The sequence below is a fragment of the Gorilla gorilla genome, chromosome 4, assembly GCF_029281585.2.
Source record: "Gorilla gorilla gorilla isolate KB3781 chromosome 4, NHGRI_mGorGor1-v2.1_pri, whole genome shotgun sequence".
Lineage (NCBI taxonomy): Eukaryota > Metazoa > Chordata > Mammalia > Primates > Hominidae > Gorilla > Gorilla gorilla.
This window is the reverse complement of record NC_073228.2, coordinates 79,935,730-79,961,015: the sequence shown is the minus strand read 5'-3', so window position 1 is coordinate 79,961,015 and position 25,286 is coordinate 79,935,730. Positions and strand designations below refer to the sequence as shown.

The 25,286-nt window shown below is 36.8% G+C and overlaps 1 protein-coding gene across 1 annotated transcript in view; it reads left to right on the top strand.

Annotated features, from left to right (window-relative positions):
* The window catches only part of LOC109026769 (coiled-coil domain-containing protein 144A-like), an 88,847-nt gene that overhangs the window by 11,086 nt on the left and 52,475 nt on the right, over positions 1 to 25,286 (top strand). The window contains 7 exon segments of the mRNA XM_055385930.2: positions 5,221 to 5,469; positions 7,547 to 7,620; positions 8,875 to 9,444; positions 9,446 to 9,712; positions 11,744 to 11,880; positions 20,304 to 20,337; positions 20,623 to 20,764. Coding sequence (XP_055241905.2) covers positions 5,221 to 5,469; positions 7,547 to 7,620; positions 8,875 to 9,444; positions 9,446 to 9,712; positions 11,744 to 11,880; positions 20,304 to 20,337; positions 20,623 to 20,764 — 1,473 coding nt within the window.

Sequence of the window (25,286 nt, the reverse complement as noted above, 5' to 3'; positions counted from 1 at the left end):
AATAAAAAATAAGCAGATTAGGGAAAGGTATTCTGTGAAATTACCTTCTGATTGTAGTCACATGAAACACATCAACTTAAACAATAAAAAATTGTATAATGCAATTGTATCAGGGGTTCCCAAGACCCCCTTCACTGAGGTTTGGTAATTCACTGAGAAGGACTCACAGGACTCAGCAGATAGTCATACTTGGGGCTTTGATTTATTACATTTAATACAGCAAAAAGACACAAAGCAACATTTGAGAAAGGAAAAGGTGCATGTGTCAAAGTCTGGAGGAAGCCAGGCACAAGCTACAGGAGTCATCTCCTGTGTAGCTAGCAGGATATGCTTAATTCCCCCAGCCTCAAATTTTGACGACACATGTGCAATGTTGTCTACCTTACCAGAGTTTCATTAGAGGCTCAGCACCCATGTTTTCGATGGAGGCTAGTCACATAGGCCACCTCTCCTCTCCCTCACATGTAACAAAACTCTAGACTCCCAGGAGGAGATTAACTGTTCATAGTAAACCACATTTGCACAAACAGTTTAGGCACAGTGAGCCACTCCCTTCTTCTAAGTTAGGGAATGCTGGGAACCCTCCCAAATTCAAGGTCCCAAACACCAGCCAAGGACTAGCCTTGCAAGCAAGCCTTTCTAAGGATGGGTGTCTCATGCCTGCTATATGAAATCTTTGCTGCCCAGCAGCTATGCCCCTGAGTAAATTTTTGGTGTTATCTTAAAATTTTATATAATATAATAGCAAATAATACAATAGACCATAACATGGTACTGGTTTCAGTTGCATCATTCATATTAAATAGCAAGGCTGCTTACAGTTTTGACATTTGGTGAATACTTAACAGGTATTGGTACATAAGTTACTATGGCAATATTAAGTAATTATAATCTGTCCTTCTTATCTGATTAACCTTTCAGTAAAATTGTGGGATAAAGTAGGCATAATAAGTTCTGATTTAAAATTAGAATACAAATTGTCTTTCATTTTATTTTCATGGATGGACCAGTTTTGATTCATATTGTACTAAGTCCCTGTTTATAATTATGAAATAAGATCAGATATTCAATCATTTTTGTGAATTTTTTTTGCCTAAGTATACAATTAAAATTAATTGCTTTATGTGTTTTTATATGCTTCAATTTGGGAGATAGTACTCATATTCTGTTACCTTGATCTTTAGTGATTTGCAATTTTCAAGGTGACTCTGTCTTTTTATAATTTAGGGTAATAGCAAGTTCAGTGAGTATGTGCTTTAAAATGAATAATATTATTTTCTGAGCAGTTTTAGATTCACAGCAAAATTGAGAAGGTACAGAGATTTTCCATATTCCCCATGACCCCTGACATATGAATAGCCTCCCTCATTATCAGTACCCCCCATCAGAGTTCATCAGAGTTACAGTTGAGGAATCTACCTTGACAGACACATCACCCCCAAGGTCCACAGTCTACGTTAGGGTTCACTCTTGGTGTTGTACATTCTATGGTGTTGGACAAATGTGTGATGGCATGTATATACCCTTGTAGTATCACAGACAAAATAGTTTCACTGCCCTAAATATCCTCTGTCCTCCACTGTTTCGTCTCTTCCTCTCCACTGGTTTCTGGCAACCATTGGTCTTTTTGGTGTCTCAGTAGTTTTGCTTTTTCCAGACTAGTCATATAGTTGGAATAAAACAGTGGTGGATATCTTTTTGAATATTTAAACAATAAAGTTCCATGGTAATTTGATTCTGTCATTTTAGATGTTCTTTGTCCTTGCGTTTGTTTTCCTCATGTTGTGTTCATCAGAACAGGATCTGATGGCATATGATTTGACGTGCTGAGAAAGCGTGATTTCTGTAGACGTTTGCCACGTAACGGGGAGGGTGGGGAAAAATGGCATCATGCAGTATTCCACAGCACTAACTGGACCATCGTGCTCTAGGAGATGGGTCCAGATAGACTCTAGCGATGGGACGGGATAATCTCAAGAGCTGGACTTTATAAAACTAGAATCACAAAGTCTTGCATACTTACCTTGCACTTAAAAAGAAGATCAGGCAGTGAACACTACAGGTGAATAAATATGTTCCTCTCTGGTTCTCTTCCTTTTAGGGATGAGCTTGAAAACAGTCTATATTATTAGAATATGGCTCATCTACAACTAAATGCTCTGTCATAGGAAATGCCAGTGTTTTTCTTTACAATAAATGAAAAATAATTTTGTTTTCACCAGAGAGAGTAACAACTGTTGGCACATTCTGGCAGCTTGAGTGAGCTGATAGTTCTGTTCATATATATTTTTCATACCAGGTAGTACTCCCTGGCAACCTGCCACCACTGTGGCAGTGTTTCTTCTTAAGCTTCTCACTGAATGAACGGTGTGGCTCAGAGTGAAAAAGCTCTTTAAGGGAGTGATCTTTCCAGTGGTTCTGTCCATAGGAGGTAAAATGGGAGGTGAATTTGAGCCTTGTTTGTGCTAGGGAAAATAGCTAGAACTCAGTAAACATTGCCAGCATCTGCCCCAGAAGAGGATTAGGGAGAGTGAGTACATTGATCTCCCTCGAGCTCTTCTCCACTGGCAGCTGAAAAGTCTTTGCAAAGATCCTTGTCCCTGGTCTCTTCCCTGTGTTTTGCCACATAACACAGCACAGCACCCATAGACCTACACAACAAAATGTACAGTTTTCCCCCCTTATCCATGGGGGTTATGTTCCAAGACCCCCAGTGAATGCCTGGAACTGTGGATAGTACTGAACCCTAGATATGCAGTGTCAGGATAGAAGGAAGAGGATAAGAGTAAAAGGGGGAATAAAGAATGTGGAAGGCAGAGAGTATAGAGAGTAAATGAAGGGAAAAGAAGCAAGTGGATATGATGGAGGGTGGTAAAATGAGATAATACTTCAAAAGAAGAGTGGGTATTAGAAAGGTGGAAAGAATATAAGGTGAACGTGCAGCACCAAAACTTATCAGATAAGACAAACTTTACTTGCCAATATGTTAGTTGTGCTTTAAGTTTAATTATTTCATCATAGTGTGGCTATACTGATGATTTTAAGCCAGTCAGATATTCTGGTCAGCAAATCATGTGTGTGTGTGTTTTGATTATCAAAAATGAAGAAAGCAATTAATTACCCTTAATAACTATATGGTGGACACAGTCTTTTAAAACATTGATTCTGAAACTTTTTGACCTGGGGTTCGTTTTATATGATTAAATATTATTGCCTAGAGGTAACGGACACCCTGAATTAAGAATTTATTATGTCCCTTCCCTTTTAAAACATTTTATTACATATGTGTATGGTCATAAATAATATGTAGAATTTGTTTTCATGTCCTAAAATTGTATATAAATTGTTTTACACTCTACATATTTTGCAACTTTCTTTTGTCTGGTCACATTACATTTTTGAGGTCAGTCCTTATTGACACAGGAAGCTCTGGTTTTCTATCAAATGACTGGATCTCAAACTCTCTTCATAATGATAAATAAATAATTAAAATAAAGAAAAATTATTGCAAATTCCAAAGAGCTTTTATTTAAGTCAGTTGTGTCTTTTGATATTTACTATTTTAGAAATAAAAACTAAAATATTTTAAAAACAAGCATGCGGCCGGGCGTGGTGGCTCACGCCTGTAATGCCAGCACTTTGGGAGGCCGAGGCGGGCGGATCACGAGGTCAGGAGATCGAGACCATCCTGGCTGGCATGGTGAAACCCCGTCTCTACTAAAAATACAAAAAATTAGCCGGGCGTGGTGGAGGGCGCCGGTAGTCCCAGCTACTCGGGAGGCTGAGGCAGAGAATGGCGTGAACCCGGCAGGCGGAGCTTGCAGTGAGCCGAGATCGCACCACTGCACTCCAGGCTGGGTGACAGAGCGAGACTCCATCTCAAAAAACAAACAAACGAACAAAAAAAAACAAGCACGCACAGCCATACATTCCAATAGCCTTTAGAACCATGACCCATTCACCATTAGAGCTATGATGTTATGACACACCATGTCTATGAAAAGCTCCACTGTACACGTGAAACAGAATGAGAGTGAAAATGGCAAATAACATTTTGTGTTATTTGACGTCTTGGCCCCTCATCTGGATCTTGAACTCCAGGGATTCTCAGATCATAATTGAGAGTCAACATTTTAAACCACATATGTGATTGTGGATAAATGCACCCTTTATGATGAAATGGACTTTAAAGTTTCACTTATGTGTTTTTGGCTTTTTTCTTTCACTTGTCTTAAAAAAATTTAAATCTCAGGCCGGGCGCGGTGGCTCACGGCTGTAATCCCAGCACTTTGGGAGGCCAAGGCAGGCGGATCATGAGGTCAGGAGATCGAGACCATCCTGGCTAACGCGGTGAAACCCCGTCTCTACTAAAAATAAAAAAAATTAGCTGGGCGTAGTGGCAGGCGCCTGTAGCCCCAGCTACTCAGGAGGCTGAGGCAGGAGAATGGCGTGAACCCGGGAGGCGGAGCTTGCAGTGAGCCGAGATTGCGCCATTGCACTCCAGCCTGCGTGACAGCGAGACTCCGTCTCAAAAAATAAAAAAATTTAAATCCCAACAATTTTGTTTATATAGTAAAAAGGAAAATATTTTTGTTATGTATTCCTTTCCTGTCTCGTGGCATTGTGTGCTATTTGGATCTAGTGTGGTCCTAGACTAATCCTGTTCTCACATGGGAACAGTTAGAGCCCTTACAGCTCTTATTTTGCAAATAAATGTATGAAGTTTATCCAAGTATTTGAAAGGAAATTCTGAAGATAGTGGTGCATTGAGGAAAGACCATCTCATTATAATTAAAATAGTTTTAAAAGTATATTTATTATGAGTTTTTGTAAATCCTGTGTCTCCACAATACATACATACAATGCTGTCATGTATATTTAAGCTTAAAATGGTTAGACATAAATTCTGTTTTAAAAAATTTATATTCACGAAGAATCTTAATGGAAAGCAAAATATGTAATAGAGACTGCTGAGTGAATAAAAGTAAGTAATAGTAAACAGTAAAAATATAGAAAAGTGAGAGATGATAGTTAATTAAACTTACCTGAATGAATTGTAAGCATAGGACATGTAAAATATAATAAGCCTGAATGCATAGTGTGTTGTGGGAGAGAGCAGGATGTGGGACTGTTTCTGTGAAGAAAGCATGTATACAAGTTAGTCAAATTATTGTGTTATTTACATCCTAAAAATGAAAACTTCATTTTCGGATTTTTCAGATTGGCATCCTACTAATTTGACCCTTAGTGATGAGACTTGTCAGAGATCCAAGAATCTGAAAGTTGATGATAAATGTCCATCTGTATCACCATCAATGCCTGAAAATCAGTCAGCAACCAAAGAACTGGGACAGATGAACTTAACAGAACGAGAAAAGATGGACACTGGAGTTGTACTTCTCTCAGGGAATGATACTCTCCATGACCTGTGCCAATCACAGCTACCAGAAAACAAAGAGAGCAAAGAAGGTAACAAAGAAGCATAGAGAATTCAGTCCTAGAGTGCCTCTGCTTGGCTGCATAGAGCTATAGTTCTGACTTAAAAAAACTTTTTCTGGTAAAATGTGCTTTGTGTTTACTCACCTTTTGCACTGAACAGAATACCTTTTGGCAGGATATTTGTGTTCTTCCTTTAACCAAAGCAACATCTAGATAACAGAGAATTAGGGGAAAGCATGATTTTCTTTAGGAAGTAGGATTATATTTAGAATATAGGGGCTAAGTATGTTTAGGGACTAACACAGGATTATATTTAGGATAGCTTAGTAGAGACCTAAAGATTGCTGACTCAAACACAATGTGGTTTCTTTGCTTTATTTTTACAGCTCTGAATTCACAGCTGTTAGTTATAACTATATGCACCATAATTTAAAAGACACCTTCCCACACCTGTAATCTCAGCACTTTAGGAGGCCGAGGTGGGTGGATCACGAGGTCAGTAGTTCGAGACCAGCCTGGCCAATATGGTGAAACCCCATCTCTACTAAAAATACAAAAAAAACTAGCCGGGCAGGGTGGTGAACGCCTGCAGTCCCAGCTACTCAGGAGGCTGAAGCAGGAGAATCGCTGGAACCCAGAAGGTGGAGGTTGCAGTGAGCCGAGATTGCGCCACTGCACTCCAACCTGGGCAATAGAGGAAGACTCTGTCTCAAAAAACAAAAACAAAAACAAAAAAACACCTTCCAAAAGCAAATATTAAGTGACTTCCTATCGTTTCTATGACTTTATGTATTATAGAATTGACTTTCCAAGTCAGTAATTAATGAGACTTATTGAGAATTTGCTGCATGGTATCTCCTTGGCTGTGTCCACATGAGCTACCACCTTGCGTTAATAAATGTGTTCGCTAGGGATGTTGGTTTTGGCATTGACAGTGTTCTATCACCAATGCAAATAAGACCAGGGACCACTCTTGAGAACATTAATGTCCAAGCATCTTAAAATTATACATAAGGCTTTCATAATGTGACTTCTGCTCAGCTCTCCATCTTTAGCCCTTTCCCCCGTGTGCCCTTTCTCTGGCCTTACTGAACTGCTGGTCCTGTCCTGCTGACCCAACCTTCGATTGCAGGCAAACACATATACTCTTTCAGGCCTCTTTCTGCCTTTTGTTGCTGCCTGTCATGCTCTCACTCTTTCCTGTCCCCTACCCCTTCTAATTAGGCTAGCCTCACTCTTTAAGCCTCAGCTCGGGCAGGATCTCTAGAAAAGTCATCTCTGACATGCTTTCTTTTCACTCTTTAAATCCTAGTGCCTAGCACATAGCAAGACTCAATACATAATTGCTGAGTAAAATAGATAATGACTCTTTGTACAAAGATGATTTTCAAGATTGTTCCCTACAGTCAAGGAGCAAAGGGAATAGACATGTAAAGCAATAATTGACAGTTCGGGTGGTGGAGATGCAGTAGAAAAATCAGTAAAGTTCTAGGGCAGCCCTAAGGAAGGAGATACCTAGATACCTATTTACCTGGGGAAAGATGAGAATGAGGGTCAACTTCACCTAGCAGTCTGTTTTTTATTTTATGTATTTTATTTATTTATTTTTAGCAGTCTGTTTTAAAAGATGAAAATATTAATACATTTGTCAGAATAATACAGGGAACCATTTCAGATGTTAGGAAGAGGTTGTACACCAATAAAGGTGTCCACAGTCATTTTGGAAATCATTAATAAGGTACTATTATGAAGTGGAGAACAGTATGCAGCATTGCCTGATAATATTGCTACTGCATTCCAAAATTTTGTTTTGTTTGTGATGGCTTTGTTCATTGATGTTGGGTGGATGAATCTGTGAGTGAATCTTCAACATGATTGTATTTCTTTAACCTGGTGGCATCTAGTGTCTCCCAGAAAGTGGTTTGTTGAAGTTTTGGAGAATTAGAAGTATTTCTTAAAGAAGTAAGTATTCCACTAAAGATCAAGCTTCATTTAAACTCTCAATTTATGAAATAAAATGAAATGTAATTTAAAATCTATTTTTATAAAGACTATGTCTTTTATCTAACTGTTCTAAGTAGTTTAACTGAACATTTGGATTTTGCAGCAGAACAAGACTTGGAGCTGACATCAGAGGAAGAGCAAGAAAGACTTAAAGGATGCGAAAATAAGCAGCCACAGGTGTGGAAACATTTAAACTAAAATCTAAATTTCTGGTTTAATACTCTTTTCTTTGCTTTAATAATATAAGCTAGCCCAAATGAAATTACCTCTCAGGCTAGCCTTTGAGAATCAATAGATCCTTACTTAATATTTAATTTTAAATACATTTAAACTAGTTATAAAACACAATATTGTTAGAATCTATCATAACTTTTAGTTAATCTTTACCCTTGGAGTAGAGGCAACCATTCCAGAATTTTGTTTGCTCTTCCATTCTTACAATATCCTTACGGGTTAAAGAAGGTAATGTCAATTATTGACTTATATTATTAAGCAACAGAAATTATGAACAATTTAACAGTGATGGCCACTGAGTTGGATTCATGGTATAAGAGTAATCATGGCCAGTGGCTCAAATTTTGCAGTTTTATATTGCCAGTTACTAATGCCTAGGTTAAAGATGTGGCCTTTCATTGACTTCACGGTCTACATTCAGTGAGAGTGGGGTTATGAAATCAGCCCAACTGCCTATTAAGGGAATCATACCTTGCAGAATGGGATCTTTGGTGTTAGGGTACAAACAATAACTTTCTAACTTTTTAGATGCAGAAACTTAGTAAGAATTATCTTTAAAGTTTTAGTTAGTGTTATTAGGGGACCGTAGTATATATTAGAACTGAACTGAAGAAGATAGTCTAGATATATAACCCTATGATGTTACAGTATATAATTTGAATTAAAACTTAAGAATTTGCTTTTCTTTCTGATTGGTGTTGATTCGGGCTCCTAATAATTTGAAGATTGCCTACCCTCCAGTTAGTAATCTATAGAACTTACATGTAGTAATATATAGTACTTACATGTAGTAATATGTAGTACTTACATGTACTGTAGGGGCTCACTTTTCAAGTGAGGAAGCCTTTGTAACACTAGAAATCATCTGCTAATTCATTTTTGGTAGATTTAACACATAATGAATTAAGTTTATTCCAAACAAACAGTGACAAAGTTAAGTTTGCTGGTTCATATTTTTCTCCTCCTTTCAGCTAAGACAATTTTTTTTAACTTCTTAGTTACAAGCCAGTGATTTGGGAGTAGCTAAACCTAGATGAAGAAGTTTAACAGTTAAATTTTCATTTTAATTATTTGTGAAGTTTTCTTTGTTCATACCTGTTATTTAAGGACAAAGCTATTTTTAAAACGTGTAGCCCAACAGAGAAGACACCCAAGAAACAAAACAAGCAAATTAATCTTCCACTTTTGCATCTGCAGAAAACGTCTCAAGAACCAGAAATGGCTAAGGATTGTGATAGAGAGGATATACCTGTATATCCAGTACTTCCTCATGTGCAAAAATCTGAGGAAATGTGGATTGAACAAGGCAAATTAGAGTGGAAAAACCAATTAAAACTCATCATAAATGAGTTAAAGCAGAGGTTTGGTGAAATTTATGAAAAATACAAAATTCCGGCTTGTCCTGAGGAAGAGCCACTACTTGATAACTCTACAAGAGGAACAGACGTAAAGGATATTCCCTTTAATTTGACAAATAACATACCTGGTTGTGAGGAAGAAGATGCATCTGAAATATCTGTCTCAGTGGTATTCGAGACATTTCCTGAACAAAAAGAACTCAGTCTCAAAAATATCATCCATCCATACTATCATCCGTACTCTGGGTCCCAAGAACATGTTTGCCAGTCATCTTCTAAGCTTCATTTACATGCAAATAAATTAGACTGCGACAATGATAACAAACCAGGCATTGGACATATTTTTAGTACAGATAAGAACTTTCATAATGATGCAAGCACTAAGAAAGCAAGGAACCCAGAAGTGGTTTACGGTTGAAATGAAAGAAGACCAAGAGTTTGATTTGCAAATGACAAAAAATATGAACCAAAATAGTGACAGTGGCAGTACAAATAACTATAAAAGCCTGAAACCTAAATTAGAAAATCTGAGTTCTTTACCACCAGATTCTGACAGAACATCAGAAGTATATCTACATGAAGAATTACAGCAAGACATGCAAAAGTTTAAGAATGAGGTCAACACATTAGAAGAGTTCCTGGCTTTGAAGAAAGAAAATGTTCAACTTCATAAAGAGGTAGGGTTTTACTTGCTGCCACTCTTTGTTTTTTCTCTCAATTATCTGGTCCATTCTGATTTTCCACTTAGGAAAAGCATATGAAAAGCATACAGTTTGGTTGTCTAAATCTGTAATTGTGTGTAGAAACAGATGATTTCTAAGTAATAGGAGTTTAGGAAAACTTTCTCATAATCTTTGTTTCTTAATTGACCTAAGTCTCTCTGTCAGTCTTCCAAGTGGCGTATGGATTGTGAAACTCATTTAGCCATATATCATGTGACCTTCAGAACCGGGAGAGGCGTCAAGAAAATCGCTAAAGGAAATGTGATGAGCTTGAGGGCTTTTTCCTTTTACCGACTTAAAGATGAGTTGTGTCTAACAATAAGATGGGAATACAGTAGAAAGGAAGCAATGACTAAGAAGAGATATAAAAATGTATCTAGCAGGCGTGGTGGCAAACACCTGTAGTCTCAGCTACTAGGGAGCCTAAGGCAGGAGGATCATTTGAGGCCAGGCATTCTGGGCTGTAGTGTGCTATGCCGATCAGATGTTCACACTAAGTTCGGCATCAATATGGTGACCTCCTGGGAGCGGGGCACCACCAGATTTGCTAAGGAAGGGTGAACCACCAGCCCAGGTCGGAAATGGAGCAGGTCATAAGTAACTCCTGTGCTGATCAGTAGTGGGATCGTGCCTGTGAATAGCTACTGCATTCCAGCCTGGGCAACATAGTGAGACCTCATCTCTTACTAAAAAAAGAAAAGAAAAGAAAAAAAAAGTATCCAGCCCTGAGAGCTGCAGCAAATATTCCTGGCCAATGAATCTGTTTATTGTGCTTTTCAGGTTTATCTGTTTAACTCAAACTGCTGGAACTTAGAATTGCATCATGACCACTTTAAATATTTTTCAACAACAAGTATACACACTTTAATATATTTGTTAATATAACTACTCTCCACTGTTTCTGTTGAATCAGACCTTTATGTTATGTTGCTTAATAAAGTACAGTAAGTTTTGGCATATATATTTTTTCCAAGTAAGTAGCATAAATGCTCAGCCAAACACTTAGTATATGATGCCAAAGTAGAAAGCTGAGTCTTCTACATTGATTAGGGCAGGCCTCCCACCCTCCTCTAAGGCATTAAATTATTTTACCCAAGTCACACTTTTAACCTATCTGATTAATTTGCTGAATTTGTCTGATTCAGCATTATGGAATTGTACTGTCTCTTTTGGTGCCACAAAATGCTAGGTAATGGCACTTTAGGGGCTTTGGATCAATCATTTTAATCTTTTTTGGCTTTAGCCCAGTTATCAATAGAGAGTGAGCTAAAGTAGATTCTTATACTGTATATCGTCCAGCTATAAACTTTTATGGCTATTGAATGTGAAATTTGGGAAGCATCTCATTTCCAGAATTCCACCCTAGCTCAGCAGTTTCAGTCTGCTTTTTGTGTTGTGGCAGACTTGTATTTCAGTAAGCACCTTCACCTTTTTGATATCCCAGGATTCAAATGAAAAAAAACAGACAAAAGTTAGTGGGGGAAAAGAATAGCTTAGTGCAGAAAAGGGAAAGCTTCCTTTCTTTTCCTGAAACCCCACAGTGTTGTATCCTCTCAATCTGGCTGTTTAATATGAAAGTCAAGTGGCAAAGACAGAAGAAGACACGCTTTGTGTCTTTATCTTCTTATTTCCATGTTTGTGCCAGTCAAATGAGGTAAAAATTCATAATACATAGTGAAGGGTGGTTGGGAATAAAAGCACAAAATTAAGAAGGGCCCTGGTTGAAATTTTGGAAAATTCTGTCTCATTCATTGAAACAGAAATGAAGCTGACTTTACAAAAATGTTGATGATAAAATTATAATAATTATAATTATATGATGATAGTTCCAGATGTGATAAAATTAAAGTAAGCACCAAATATTTTAATGACTAAAATTATAATTAAACTGAGTCAAGTGATGATGAAATCAATGCAAACAGAAAAAAGTTCTTTGTATCGAATAAAGCAATAACAATCATCCTGAACATCAAACTCTCACTCAAGGTTGAAGAAGAAATGGAGAAGCACAGAAGTAATAGCACAGAATTATCAGGAACCCTAACTGATGGTACTACTGTTGGCAATGATGATGATGGACTAAATCAGCAGATTCCTAGGAAGGAAAATGGAGAGTATGACAGGTAAGCCCATAGCAGCGTTTAACAGGAGACAATTGGTCAAGCGTGGTGGCTCACGCCTGTAATCCAGCAATTTGGGAGGCCAAGGTGGGTGAATCACCTGAGGTCAGGAGTTCAAGACCAGCCTGACCAACATGGATAAACCCCATCTCTACTAAAAATACAAAATTAGCCAGGTGTAGTGGTGCATGCCTGTAATCCCAGTTACTCAGGAGGCTGAGGCAAGAGAATCGTTTGAACGTGGGAGGCGGGGGTTGTGGTGAGCCGTGATCATGCCATTGCACTCGAGCCTGGGCAACAAGAGTAAAACTCCATTTCAAAAAAAAAAAAAAAAGCAAAAACAGAAACAAAAACAAAAAACAGGAGACAATTATGTGCTATGAAATGAATCCTAATTTGGGCTAATATTCATGATGAACAGATTTTATACTTTTACTAGGATATTCAGCCTTCCTTGGTTATCAGAAAAATGCAAACTAACAATGAGACACCATGTTTTCCAATCATATTGATATTTTATTTAAAAAATAGGAAGTATTGGCAAATGTGAAGAAAAAGGCGTTTTCATACACTTGTTAAATGAAATTGATGAATCCTTTTTGCAGGGTAATTTAGTAGCATGTATCAAAATTTCAAATATGTCACTTCTTTAACCGAACAACTTCACTTTTGGGACAAGATCCTACAGGAAAATATGACTTGTGTAAACACATACACATATGTGTTAAGGACATTGATTACATGTAGTATGTAACATACAATAGGCTAATAGGTTCAATATATATAATGTTAAGTATATATGATATATTTATGTTAAGGATATTTATATATGTTACATATATACTTATGTATAAGGATATTTATTATAGCATTGTAATATCAAGAAGTTGGAGATAGTCTAAATCCTTAGCAATGAGGAAATAGTACAATTGTCATACCCAGAAAATAATGTAGCATGCACTCATTTTAATAAAAGAAGTTGTTAGACCAGGAGTGTACTGATTATTTCACAATTAAAGTCTATTTAAAGCCTTTAGTTTGATGACACATCTTAAGCCAGTTTTGTTGGAATTCTCGTAATATCTGCTGAGTTACAAAAGGAAGCTAGCTACATGCTACATTGACACTGTACCTTGTTAGCAACAGAATTCTAGTTATTAAATTTTTGTTTTTTGCTGTCAATGTGTGAGTGCTGAAATACCAGATCCTCAAATTAATCTGAATATTGCCAAGGGATTGCACATGGGGATTCATGTTCCGTGTCAGCTTTTCAATATACTGGGTAAAACTTACTAAAATACAACAGAGGATCTTAGCTCTACTGAACCAAGAATTGGACAGCTCTTTTTGTAAAGAGCTAGGTAGTAAATATTTTAGGCCTTGTGAATTATAAAGGGCATAAGTGTGGCTGCATTTCAAGGAAATTTCCTTATGAAAACAGGCAGTGGGCTGGATTTGCTCCACAAGCACCAATTTGTTGATCCTTGTGCTAAAACCAAGGTGCTGTTACGCAGTGAATCCTCTTTTTAAAGGTACCCTACATGCATGCCATTATCCTTTCTTTTAAAAGATAATGTATTTCAGTAGGAAACACACCATATTTTTCAACAGTAGCTTCATATAATTTAGACAAATTTGATTTACAAAATAAGATTATTTTCTGCACTTGTCCCCTTTTATTCTTGTTATAGAATTCCATATTTTGACTATCACTTTGTATATTTGATGAGTATAAAATATTCTAGAGTTAGATGATTTTTATCAAGCAAGAAATACTTCTGAAAATTTTAGTCTTCCTTGGTCTTTATGTATAAGCATGAGCAAAATGATAATCAGCTTATATAATCTAGAAATGTTCAAGAGGTCTTTTGGTTTTATAAGTTAATGAATTTTTATTTAATACCTTCATCTGGCATTTCAAAAATGCCATATAGATATGATTTAAAAAAAACGTTTAAAGGGTAAAAATGTAGTATATAGTTATATAAGAATTGAAAAATACAGCTAAACAAGAAGAAAATTAGATCATCTACAGTCATGCCCCTAGGTATGCTGGCCTTGAAAGAGTGGTTTATACTCATGGATTCAGATTTCTTGTCCATTCACTCTTGAGCTGATACCAGTAATTTTCACTCCCACCACTCTTCCAAGATTGTTGTTCTCAAGTTTACCATTGATTTGTAAATCTAGACATTGTTTCTTAGACCTCACTTTATTTAACCTGTCAGCAATATTGGACCCAATGGAAAACTCTCTCCTCCATAACAGTGTCTTCACTTGGCTTTCAGGATCTCACTCACTCACCTGGCTTTTCTTCCTGCCTTTCCAGTCCATCTGTCATAGTCTGTTTTGCTTTCTTCTCATATCCCACCTTTTACACATTGATATGTCCCAGGACTGATATGTCCCAGGACTCAGTCCTCAATCTTCTTTCTCATGACTTTTACTACCTTGTGTGTGCTAATGATTTCCAAATGCGTGTCTCCAGCCTAGATCTCTCTCTTTAATTCCAGACTTCTATACCAACCTGCCTACTTGACATCTCTGTTTGATTGGTCACGAACTGTTGGGTATCACAAACTTACCAGGTCCAAGATTGGGGTACCGATATTCTTTCTCATACCTACCCCTCACATGGTCTTTCCTACTTGCATTAATGGCAACTCTTGCAGTTGCTCTGCTAGAAACTAAGGTGTCGTCATTGACTCCCCTCTCTCTCTGACACCTCACATCTAATCTGTCAGCAGATCTTGTCAGGAGTACCTGAAGAATATATCCAGAAGCCAGTCATATCTTCCATTTCCAAGCCACCACCATCTGCTCTCTAGATGCGTGTAATAGACTGTTAATTGGTCTGTTTTTTATTTTTAAAGAAACCTCTTTTCATTAATCCTTAACTCAGTGGCCATACTTAAAACATAAGTCAGATGATGTCATTCTTCTGCTCAGATCCATCTGATTGCCTCCCATTTCACTCTGAGTATGTGTCAGGGTTCCTCCTCATACCTAGAAGGCAACACACAATATGCCCTGTTCTCTCTCTCACTTAAACTTCTGTTTCTTATTCCCTTTGCTGTGCTTCAGCTACACTAAACTTCTTGCTCTTCGTTATCTATCACACTTGCTTAAACACCCCAGGCACACCTCTGTACTGGGCAGTTCCCTGTGTCTGGGATGCCTTTTCCTCAGATAGCCTCCTGGCTTTCTTTTTCCATTCCTTCAGTTCTTTACTTAAAAGCCCCTTTCTCAATAAGGACTTTTCTGGCCATCCTAGAATTCCCACTATCCCTCCTCTCAAACCTGTAAACATTTCATTTTCCTGCTTTAGTTTTTCTCCTTTAACACTGTATATTTTCCCTAATCTATCTATGGTTATTGTGTTTATTTCACTCCCGTGAGTAGGATGTTTGTGTGCCTAGAAAAGGGCCTAGCTTGCAATAAGTAGCTACTCAATAAATATTTATTAAATGAGCAACTGAAGTTTACCCTTCGCTGTATTGTTTTAAACATTAGATTGATTCTCAGGTAAAAAAAAAAAAAAAGAAAAAGAAAGGTTTCACATGGGTTCATTCTAACACTTTTGCCTGGAAATTATATGCGTTTTTGGATTTTTTGGCTCTTTGTAATAAGCTACATTCTTTGTATTAATAGTTTTCCATTTAGAGAGAAAAGCTCAATATTGTGGTTACTCACTATTTATTCTTTTACTAATAATCATGATAGTTTTACTTATGATAAAATGGATCAAAGGAATTACATAGTTCATTGGTAATTTATAAAGAAAATTAAAATATAAGGGTGGTAAATTTAATGGACTTAAAATTGTTTCCAATTGATTATGAACCTTCAGTATTTGAAGTTAAAAGACCAAGTTGGAATGTGTTGCTTTCTATAAGAGAGCTATGCTCATCAGGCACTCTGTATTCTGACAGAGCAGCTGTTGATCTTACATAGGGTTGCGGGAGGAGCGGACTTGAAGCATTGGCAGACTCTCAGCAGCATAAGAGGGTTAACATCATCTAGAGAAACATGGCTATCTGAGTGAGGCTGCTGTGGGTTGGTTAACACTCCCAGGCTTGTGGATTGGAGTGAGTTTGTGTTTAATTGGCTGTCTTTCCGAAGCAAGTGGCCCACATTGATATTGGTTGGTGAGAGAGGCCAATGGTCACTGATGATTGACTGTATTTACAACTGGCTGTGGGTGGTTGCTTGTTACAAATATAGCTACTAAGTTTGAGACAACTTTAAACTGCAGTTTTCTGTTTAAAAGTTGCCTTCCATCAACTATGTTTAAAATGAAAATGATTTCATATTCCAGAACTATAGACTTAATTTGGAAGTGTGGGTCAAGAGGAATTGTTTAATAATTGCTCTCAGGAAGATCTCTTTTTTTGATGCTTAGTCTTAACCAGAAGAATTCGCTACATAGTTAAAAAACAAGCAAACAAACAAACAAAAAGCAATTATTAATTTTGTTTCAGTTTTTAGTATTTTCAGAGACTTCTGCTAAACTCCTAATCTCCAGTGGGAAATGTTTGTCTCTTTGTTAATGTATGTAGTTATATGATAGTGATATTCTTTTTTTTATTCCTTAATCTTTTTTTGTTCACTTTCTCTTCCATGCAATGATAGTGATATAATGTGTGTTTACTTCATAAAAAAGTAATTACAATTTTCTGCTGGCAAATCCACCTTTTTATATTAAGACTAAGTACTAGACTAAATATGTGGGAAATTTACCAAATTATTTTATTTTCAAGCAAACATATAACTAATCAGAATATTGTTATTTTTGAACAATATATAATGACTATAATGACATTTAGGAATTTTAACACTAAGATTTTTTTCTTCCCGAGACATTTCCTTGATTTCTTTCATGTAACATGTGCCTGTTATTTTTAAAACTTGGTTTAATCTGTTTAAACATTATTATATTTAAAAACAAAACCCAAAACATAGCACAGATCTAAATATGAGTTTCATGTGTGAGAGTCATTGCCTGTGTGCAGTGGACTCCAGCTGTTTTTTTTTTTTTTTTTTTTTGAGACGCAGTCTCACTCTGTCGCCCAGGCTGGAGTGCAGTGGCGCCATCTCAGCTCACTGCAAGCTCCGCCTCCTGGGTTCCCGCCATTCTCCTGCCCCAGCCTCCCGAGTAGCTGGGACTACAGGCACCCGCCACCGCACCCGGCTAATTTTTTGTATTTTTAGTAGAGACGGGGTTTCACCGTGGTCTCGATCTCCTGACCTCATGATCCGCCCGCCTCGGCCTCCCGAAGTGCTGGGATTACAGGCGTGAGCCACCGTGCCCGGCCAGCTGTTTTTTTTTTTTTTCTTTTCTTTTTTCTTTGTGACAGAGTCTCACTCTGTCACCAGGCTGGAGTGCAGTGGCAATCTCAGCTCACTGCAACCTCCAGCTCCTGGGTTCAAGCGATTCTTCTGCCTCAGCCTCCCGAATAGCTGGGACTACAGGTGCGCCACCATGCCCAGCTAATTTTTGTATTTTTAGTAGAGATGGGTTTCACCATGTTGGCCAGGATGGTCTTGATCTATTGACCTCATGATCCGCCCGCCTCAGCCTCCCAAAGTGCTGGGATTACAGGTGTGAGCCACCGCACCCAGCTGACTCCAGCTTTTTAGTGTGGCATTTATCTTCCATTCTTACTTTCTTTGTGTTTTACACTTTTCCTTTCAAGTTCCTAGGAAACACCTAGACTCCATGGGACTAATCTTTGTGCTGTCATTCCATTCTCCAAGTGGAGTAGTTTTCTCTATTTTTTCCCTGGTGAGCTCCTCTTATATTTTGCCTCTTCTGTAACGCCTTCCTTGTGCTAAAATATAACTTTCCATATATCAACTCTTAAACTACACATTGTATCATAATTGCATATTACCTGGTTTTTGAGGCAGGAAATATATATTTCTTTATATGTTGTTGATAATTCATAACTGTGTTTTTTGAATTAATGAATTGAGATGGGGAAGAGTTGGAATTTTACAAAATATTTTTTATTTGTTATCAGTAGAATTATTATAAAACATTGGCTTTTTGTAGATTTTTTAAAGTTGTGGTTCTGCGTTACATATGAAGGAAGTAAAGAAAAATGAAAATAAAAAATGTACCTCAAAATAATCTCTGATTACGCCAGTGTTTGAGAAGGCTAATTTAGTAACTTGTGGTCTGCTACAAGGAGATGATGACAGCAGTTTAAGTGAAATAGATGAGGTTGAAAGAAGTTAAAATGTATAAGTTCTTTATTTCTCTGGGAAGGAATATTCCCAGTGGTTACTTTTTCTGGAAATAGAAAATAGTGTAGTCTGCCAAAGCTAGAGAATACTCAACTATATCAATGCTGAAAGACTGATTATGATGAGGGCTGGTAACTTTGACAAGGAGCAGTTTCAATAAATAATTGCTGTGGAATCCTGACTGTAGTGGATAAGCATAGATACCCCTTGGGGGAACCGTTATTGGGAAAGGCAACAGAGAAATGAGTGATAACTGAAGAAGAATGTGGGATTCAAGGGAATTTTCTTTCTTTTTTATTTCAAAATAGAAGCTTTTAGAGTGTGTTTGTATGCTGCTGGGAATGATAGGGACAAGGATAACATGTTTATGAGATTTAATTTTGTATGTCTAAGTGTTTGAAAGCTCGGTTCATTATCTTTTGTAGGTTTTTAGCAAACTGATTGTCCTTAAAGTGTTTATTCATGTAGAGTTTTATGGTAAGAGTTTGTTCCTTCAGCATTGGTTCAGAAATGTAACATATTAGCATAACTGAACCTGTGAATGGTGACCTAAAATTTAAACTATCATATGCAGATTGTTTTTAATTGTGAAATAATAAACATGCAAACACTTACGCCATACTGAATAGAATTTAAACATCCCTGATGAATAGGTATGATCTGCTGAGGTACTCTAAAATGTCAGGAGTATCAACTTTATAGTTGTTTAGATTATGGGGAGAAGGGGAGGGTTTTGTTTAAGTACTTTAGAAAAGCTAACTGTTGACAGTCTATCAGATTATTACTTCTGGATTATAAAGTGTTTTTTTTTTTTTTTGTTTTTTTTTTTTTGAGACAGAGTCTTGCTCTTTCACCCAGGCTAGAGTGCAGTGGCACAATCTTAGCTCACTGCAACCTCCACTTCCCAGGTTCAAGCGATTCTCCTGTCTCAGCCTCCTGAGTAGCTAGGATTACAGGCGCCCGCCACCATGCCCAGCTAATTTTTGTATTTTTAGTAGAGACGGGGTTTCATCATCTTGGGAAAGCTGGTCTTGAACTCCTGACCTCGTGATCCATCCACCTCGGCCTCCCAAAGTGCTGAGATTACAGGCGTGAGCCACTGCACCTGGCCTATAAAGTTTTTTTAAAAAATATTTAATCAAGTTGACCTACAATGGATTATAAAGTTCTGAAGTATCAAAACCATGTTTCCCTGGACCAACATTGCCATCAGCATGTATTGTGTGCTCAATGAGTATTTATTTGTTGAATGCGTGAATGAATGGGTGAATACATGAATGAATAAGTGTTGATGGATTTCATTAAAAATACTTTTTAGTTTTTTGAAAGTAGTTTTCTAAACTTGCCTCTGTATAAAGTTTTTTTATTAGAAAAAATTGCAAGATTCTGACATTATTTATAGTTGTAGTCAGAAATGGAATGACAATGTGGGTTCATCTGCTATCATCTCTCTTTAAAACACTTGAAAATAAATGTTACCTTCACAGCATATCATGAAGCACATGTTTTTGAGGCAGAATTCTTGGGTTTGAGTTCTGGGTCTGCTACTGACCAGCTGTATGGGCTGAGGACAGTCACTTGGTGCTTCTGTGCCTATTTTCTTTCTTTATAAAATTCTTGATATGTTACTGACCTCACAGAATTGTTATGAGGATTATATGAGTTTGACACATGGACAGTGCTCAGAATGATGCACAGTACCTGCATAGTAAGTCCAGAAAAAGCTTACTAATATCATCATTAAAAAAGGGTTTCCCTTATATAAGAATGTGAGTAATATTTTCCAAATAGGTTTTAGTGCCCGTAAAAGCTTGTTTTTATTGAAAAGGACAACAATGAGAAGACCCTGGTATATTTATTTTTATCACGTAATGCAGGTAACATGTTTTTTTCTTTTGGTTTTACTATGAGAAATCTTGACCTAAATTTAATTCTTTGTAATTATATTAGTAGTAGTAAATTTCTTTATCCCTTAATGTTGCTGTTTCTGTTTATAGTTTAATGTCCGTTGTAGAAAATTACTGCATTTTACATTACCTGTAAAAAAATTACCTATACACTTGATGAATAGAAGTAACACAAATGCAGACATTTTATATGATAAAACAGTGGTGTTAGATATTCTTCGTATTTTACATCTTTGCTATTTTTCTAAAAGGAATTGTTTTTTTTTTCAGGCCTGCAGATAAAACATCTAATGAAAAGAACGAGGTATGGTAAAAAAGGAAATGATCTTAAATATTGTTTTTAAAAAACAAGTTCTAAAAGGTAAAAATGAAAAAAACAAGATGTTTTGTTGTAAGGCTGTTTGCTTAGAAAAAGTGATGAAGAAACAGTAGCCGTTGATAATGGTACCTTTTAAGAACAATCTGTTGCTTTAAGAAGTACCTGTATTTTTGCTCATACAAAAAAAATGGAGAAATACCGCTTCTGTACCTTTAGTATATGCTATAAATCTTTCGAGGACATTTTGAAACAGTATTATTTATCTTATAGGTCAAAAACCAAATATATCCTGAGGCTGACTTTGCTGACTCAGTGGAGCCATCTGAAATAGCCTCAGAGGATTGTGAATTGTCTCACTCTGTTTATGAGAATTTTATGTTGCTGATTGAACAACTTAGAATGGAGTATAAAGGTAGGACCACTGCATAAATGCAAGGCCTTTTGATGTATCCTGCAGTAATGTGTGTATACATTGCTGAGAACTGATGTGTGATAGTGAAGCTCATCTCAGAAATACGCTCAGTGTTAAAATAGAGAACTAACTTATACTCTACACCAAAGAGCTATGATAACTCCACTGTACTTTTCTCAATGTGAGTGGCATTCCCAGTCTTTTTGTTGACTCTTTCTCTCCTATTCCTTCCCCCAATGTCAGGTTACCATTTTTTTCTCCACCTGGAATGCTGCGAGAATCTTAGGAATCTTAGAATTGTTTTCCCAAATACCCCACCTCCTAAAACCATGGTCTACTCTGCAGTCATAATGATAAATTTTTAAAAATTTGGATCTGATCATGTTACTCCTTTGCTTATAACTCAGCTACTACTTCTTATTGCTATAAGGTTAGAGATCTGAATCCTCTAGCTTTATCCTGCATCGTTTTTACTCTTCTCTTTCTCTGTGTCCCACTCTGTGTCTTATATGTTTGTTCCAGCACTGATAGCTTCGGTGAGGTATAACTGATATATGATAGACTGCACATATATAAAATATACAATCGTGTGCACATTTGAAACCACCATAATCAAGAGAGTTAACATGTTCATCATCCATAAAAGTCTCTTCTTGTCCCTTTGTATTTCTTTATTAAGAAACTGCTAAATTGTTTTCCAAAGTATTTGTATTGATTTTGCATTCCAACCAGAGGTATACGACATTTCTTGTTGTTCTGTATCATCAAAAGCTCTTATTATTGCTGTTTTTAAATTTTGAAATTTTAGCCATTCTGATGGGTGTGTATCCCCATAATTAAAACCATAATGCATATCATTATGGTTTTAATGTGCATTACCCTAAGGACTAATAATGTTGAGCATCTTGTATATGCTTATTTGCCACCTGTGAACTGTCTTGTCCAATCTGGGTAGCTTATGAACATTTAACATTGAGATTCGATTCAATCAGCTTTTTTACATACACCAAAGATAGTCAAACCTTTTCATTTTCAAACTGTTATCTTACTAAACATAGTAAATATTTTAAACTTGTGACAAAATGGTCTCTGTCACAGCCAATCAACTCTGCCATTGTAGTATGAGACCAGCCATAGACAATACATATGTTAAAAAACACAACTGCATTCCATTAAAACTTTATTTGCAAAAATAAGAAGCTGCCCCGCAGGTTGGATTTTACCCATCCCTATTATGTGATCATGATTGTGAATAAAGACAGTTTTACTTCTTCTTTTCAACTCAGGTAGCTTTTATTTCCTTTTCTTTCCTAACTGCACTGGCTTCAGTGCAGTGCTGACTAAAATAGTCAAAGGAGACATTCCTGTATTGTTCCCGATCTTACAGGGAAAGCATTCAGTTTTTCATCATGACACATGTTAGTTGTAGGTTTATCAGAGATGCTCTTTATCATGCTGATGGCGTTCCCTTGTATTCTTTGGTTACTGAGAGGGATTTTTTTTTTTTAAATCAGGAATGAATGTTGTATTTGATCAAATGCCTCTATCTACTGAGATGATCATATGGTTCTTCTCTTTTAGTTTTTTAATGTGGTGAATACTTATATTTTAATGTCAAACAAACCGTGTATTTAGGGATACACCCCACTTGTTTATGATGTATTATCCTTCTAATGTATCATTGGATTTGATTTGCCAAAGCTTTATTTAGAGCGTTTTAAAAGACTATTTTTTAGAGTAGTTTTAGCTTCACAGCAAAATTGAAAGTAAGGCACAGAGATTATGCCTGTACTCCCTGCCCCCTCACGTGCATAGCCTCCACAATTATCAATATCCTCACCAGAGTGCTACACTTGATCTCATTGATGTTCCTGAATTGATAATCATAATCACCCAAAGTCCATAGTTTATATTAGGGTTCATTCTCGGTGTCTTATATTCTGTGAATTTGGACAAAAGTATAAGGACATGTATTTGTCATTGTAGTATTATCCAAAGTAATTTCAGAGCTTTAAAACTCCTTTGTGCTTCATCTGTTCATCTTTTCCCACCTTCCCTCCCCAACTCTTGGCAACCACTGACTTTTTTTACTGTGTCTATAGTTTTGCCTTTTCCAAAATGTCATTTAGTTGGTATCAGACAGTGTGTAGCCTTTAGACTGGCATCTTTCACTTGGTAATATGCCTTTGTGGTTCCTTCATGTCTTCTCATGGCATGATAGCTCATTATCGCATGGCTGTACCAGAAGTTGTTCACTCACCTAAAGGAGGATATCTTGGTTTCTTGAGAAACTGGTTACATTTTTACTTCCATGTTCATGAGGGAGTTTTCTCTTTTTGTAATATCATTGTCAGATTTTGGTTCAGGGTAATGCTAGAGTGACAGAATGAGTTGTATTTCTCCTCTATTTTTTTTTTTGAGGGCAGGGGGAGAGGTCATGTAAAATTGTTATATTGCTTCTTAAATATTTGGTAGAATTCACCAGCATAGCTATCTGGGCCTGGAGTTTTCTTTCTAGGAAGGCTTTACTTATGCTTTCTTTTATAGATATAGGACAGTTCATGTTATTCCTTCTTAAATTGGACCTTGGTAATTTTTGTTTTTCAAGGAAAGTGTCCATTTTATCAAAGTTGTCATGTTTAGTCACATACAGCTTACCTTATTATATTTTTATTCTTTTAGTATCTGTAGAATCTATAAAAATGTCATATTACTATGTTTCTGAAGTTAGTAATTTGCATCTTCTTTTTTATGATCAACCTGGCTAGAGTTTTATCACTTTTATTGACCTCCTCAAAGTGTGTGGTTTTATTGATTTTTTTCCTATTGTTTTTCCGTTTTATTGGTTTCATCTTTGATGTTTTGGTCTGTTCGGCCTGCTATAACAAAATACCATAGACTGGGTAGCTTATAAACAACAGAAATAGATTTCTCACAAAAGTCCAAGATCTAGGTGCTGGCAGATTTGGTGTCTGGTGAGAGACCAATTCCTGGTTCATAGATCTCTTTTTCCCCCTGTGTCCTCACATGGCAGAACAGGTGAATGAGCCCTCTGGGGTCTATATATATAAGGGCACTAATCCCACTAATGAGGGCTTGGCTCCCATGAGCTAATTACCTCCACAAAGCTCCACCTTCTGATAACATCACCTCTGTGATTAAGTTTCAGCATATGAGTTCTGGGAGGATGCAAATGTCAGACCATACCAGATGCTTATTGTATCATTTCCTCTGCTTGCTTTGAGTTTAATTTGTTCTTCTTCTTTTTTAGTTTCTTCTCTTTTTTTAGTTTCTTAAGATAAAAGTCAAGACCATTGACTTGAGAGTCTTCTAATATAGACATTAAGTGCTAAAAAATTTCAAGTACTGTTGTAGCTGTGTTCCACAAATCCTGATATGTAGTATTTTCATTTTCATTCAGTTCAAAATACTCTCTAATTTCTCTTTGCATCGTGTCTTTGACCTAGGGTTATTTAGATGTGTATTACTTTGTTTTAAAATATTTGAATATTTTGATGAGATATTTTGTTACTAATTTGTGATTTGATTGCCATGTGGTCAGGGAACATACTTTGTATGACTTAAATCTTTCTGACTTAATTCTTTCATTAAGATTGATTGCAGGCCGGGTGCAGTGGCTCACGCTTGTAATCCCAGCACTTTGGGGGCTGAGGCGAATGGATCACGAGGTCAGGAGATCGAGACCATCCTGACCAATACGGTGAAACTCTGTCTCTACTAAAAATACAAAAAATTAGCCGGGCGTGGTGGCAGGCTGAGGCAGGAGAATGGCATGAACCTGGGAGGCGGAGCTTGCAGTGAGCCGAGATCCCGCCACTGCACTCCAGCCTGGGCGACAGAGCGAGACTGTGTCTCAAAAAAAAAAAAAAAAGATTGATTGCAGAACCTAGAATGTGGTCTGTTTGGTAAGTGCTCACTGGGTACTTGAGAAGCATGGTGTTGTTCAAGTGTGCTCCATTCTTGCTGATTTGCTGCCCCCTTGTTTTATCACTTATTGAGTAAGTGATATTCAAATCTCAGATGTACTTGTGAATTTGTCTATTTCGTCTATTGATTTTTGCCTCATATATTTTGAAGCTGTTATTAGGTGCACAAACATTTGAGATTATACGTTCTTGATTAACTGAAAATTTTTTTTTTTTTTGGTATTTTTAGTAGAGACGGGGTTTCACCATGTTAGCCAGGATGGTCTCGATCTCCTGACCTCGTGATCCACCTGCCTTGGCCTCCCAAAGTGCTAGGATTACAGGCATGAGCCACCGTGCCCAGCCGATTAACTGAACTTTTAAAAGTCGTTAGGAAATGACTGTTTATAGCTGGTAATTTTTTTTTTTTTTTTTTTTTTTTGGTGTGAAATCTACTTTGGTATTAACATAGCCATTTCTTCTCAGGCTTCTTTTGTCAACTCTTAGCCTGGTATATCTTTTTCCATTCTTTTGAACAATTTATGTTTTTACATTTAAAGTGCTTTTTTTAATAGGAAGCATGGAGTAGGTTCTTG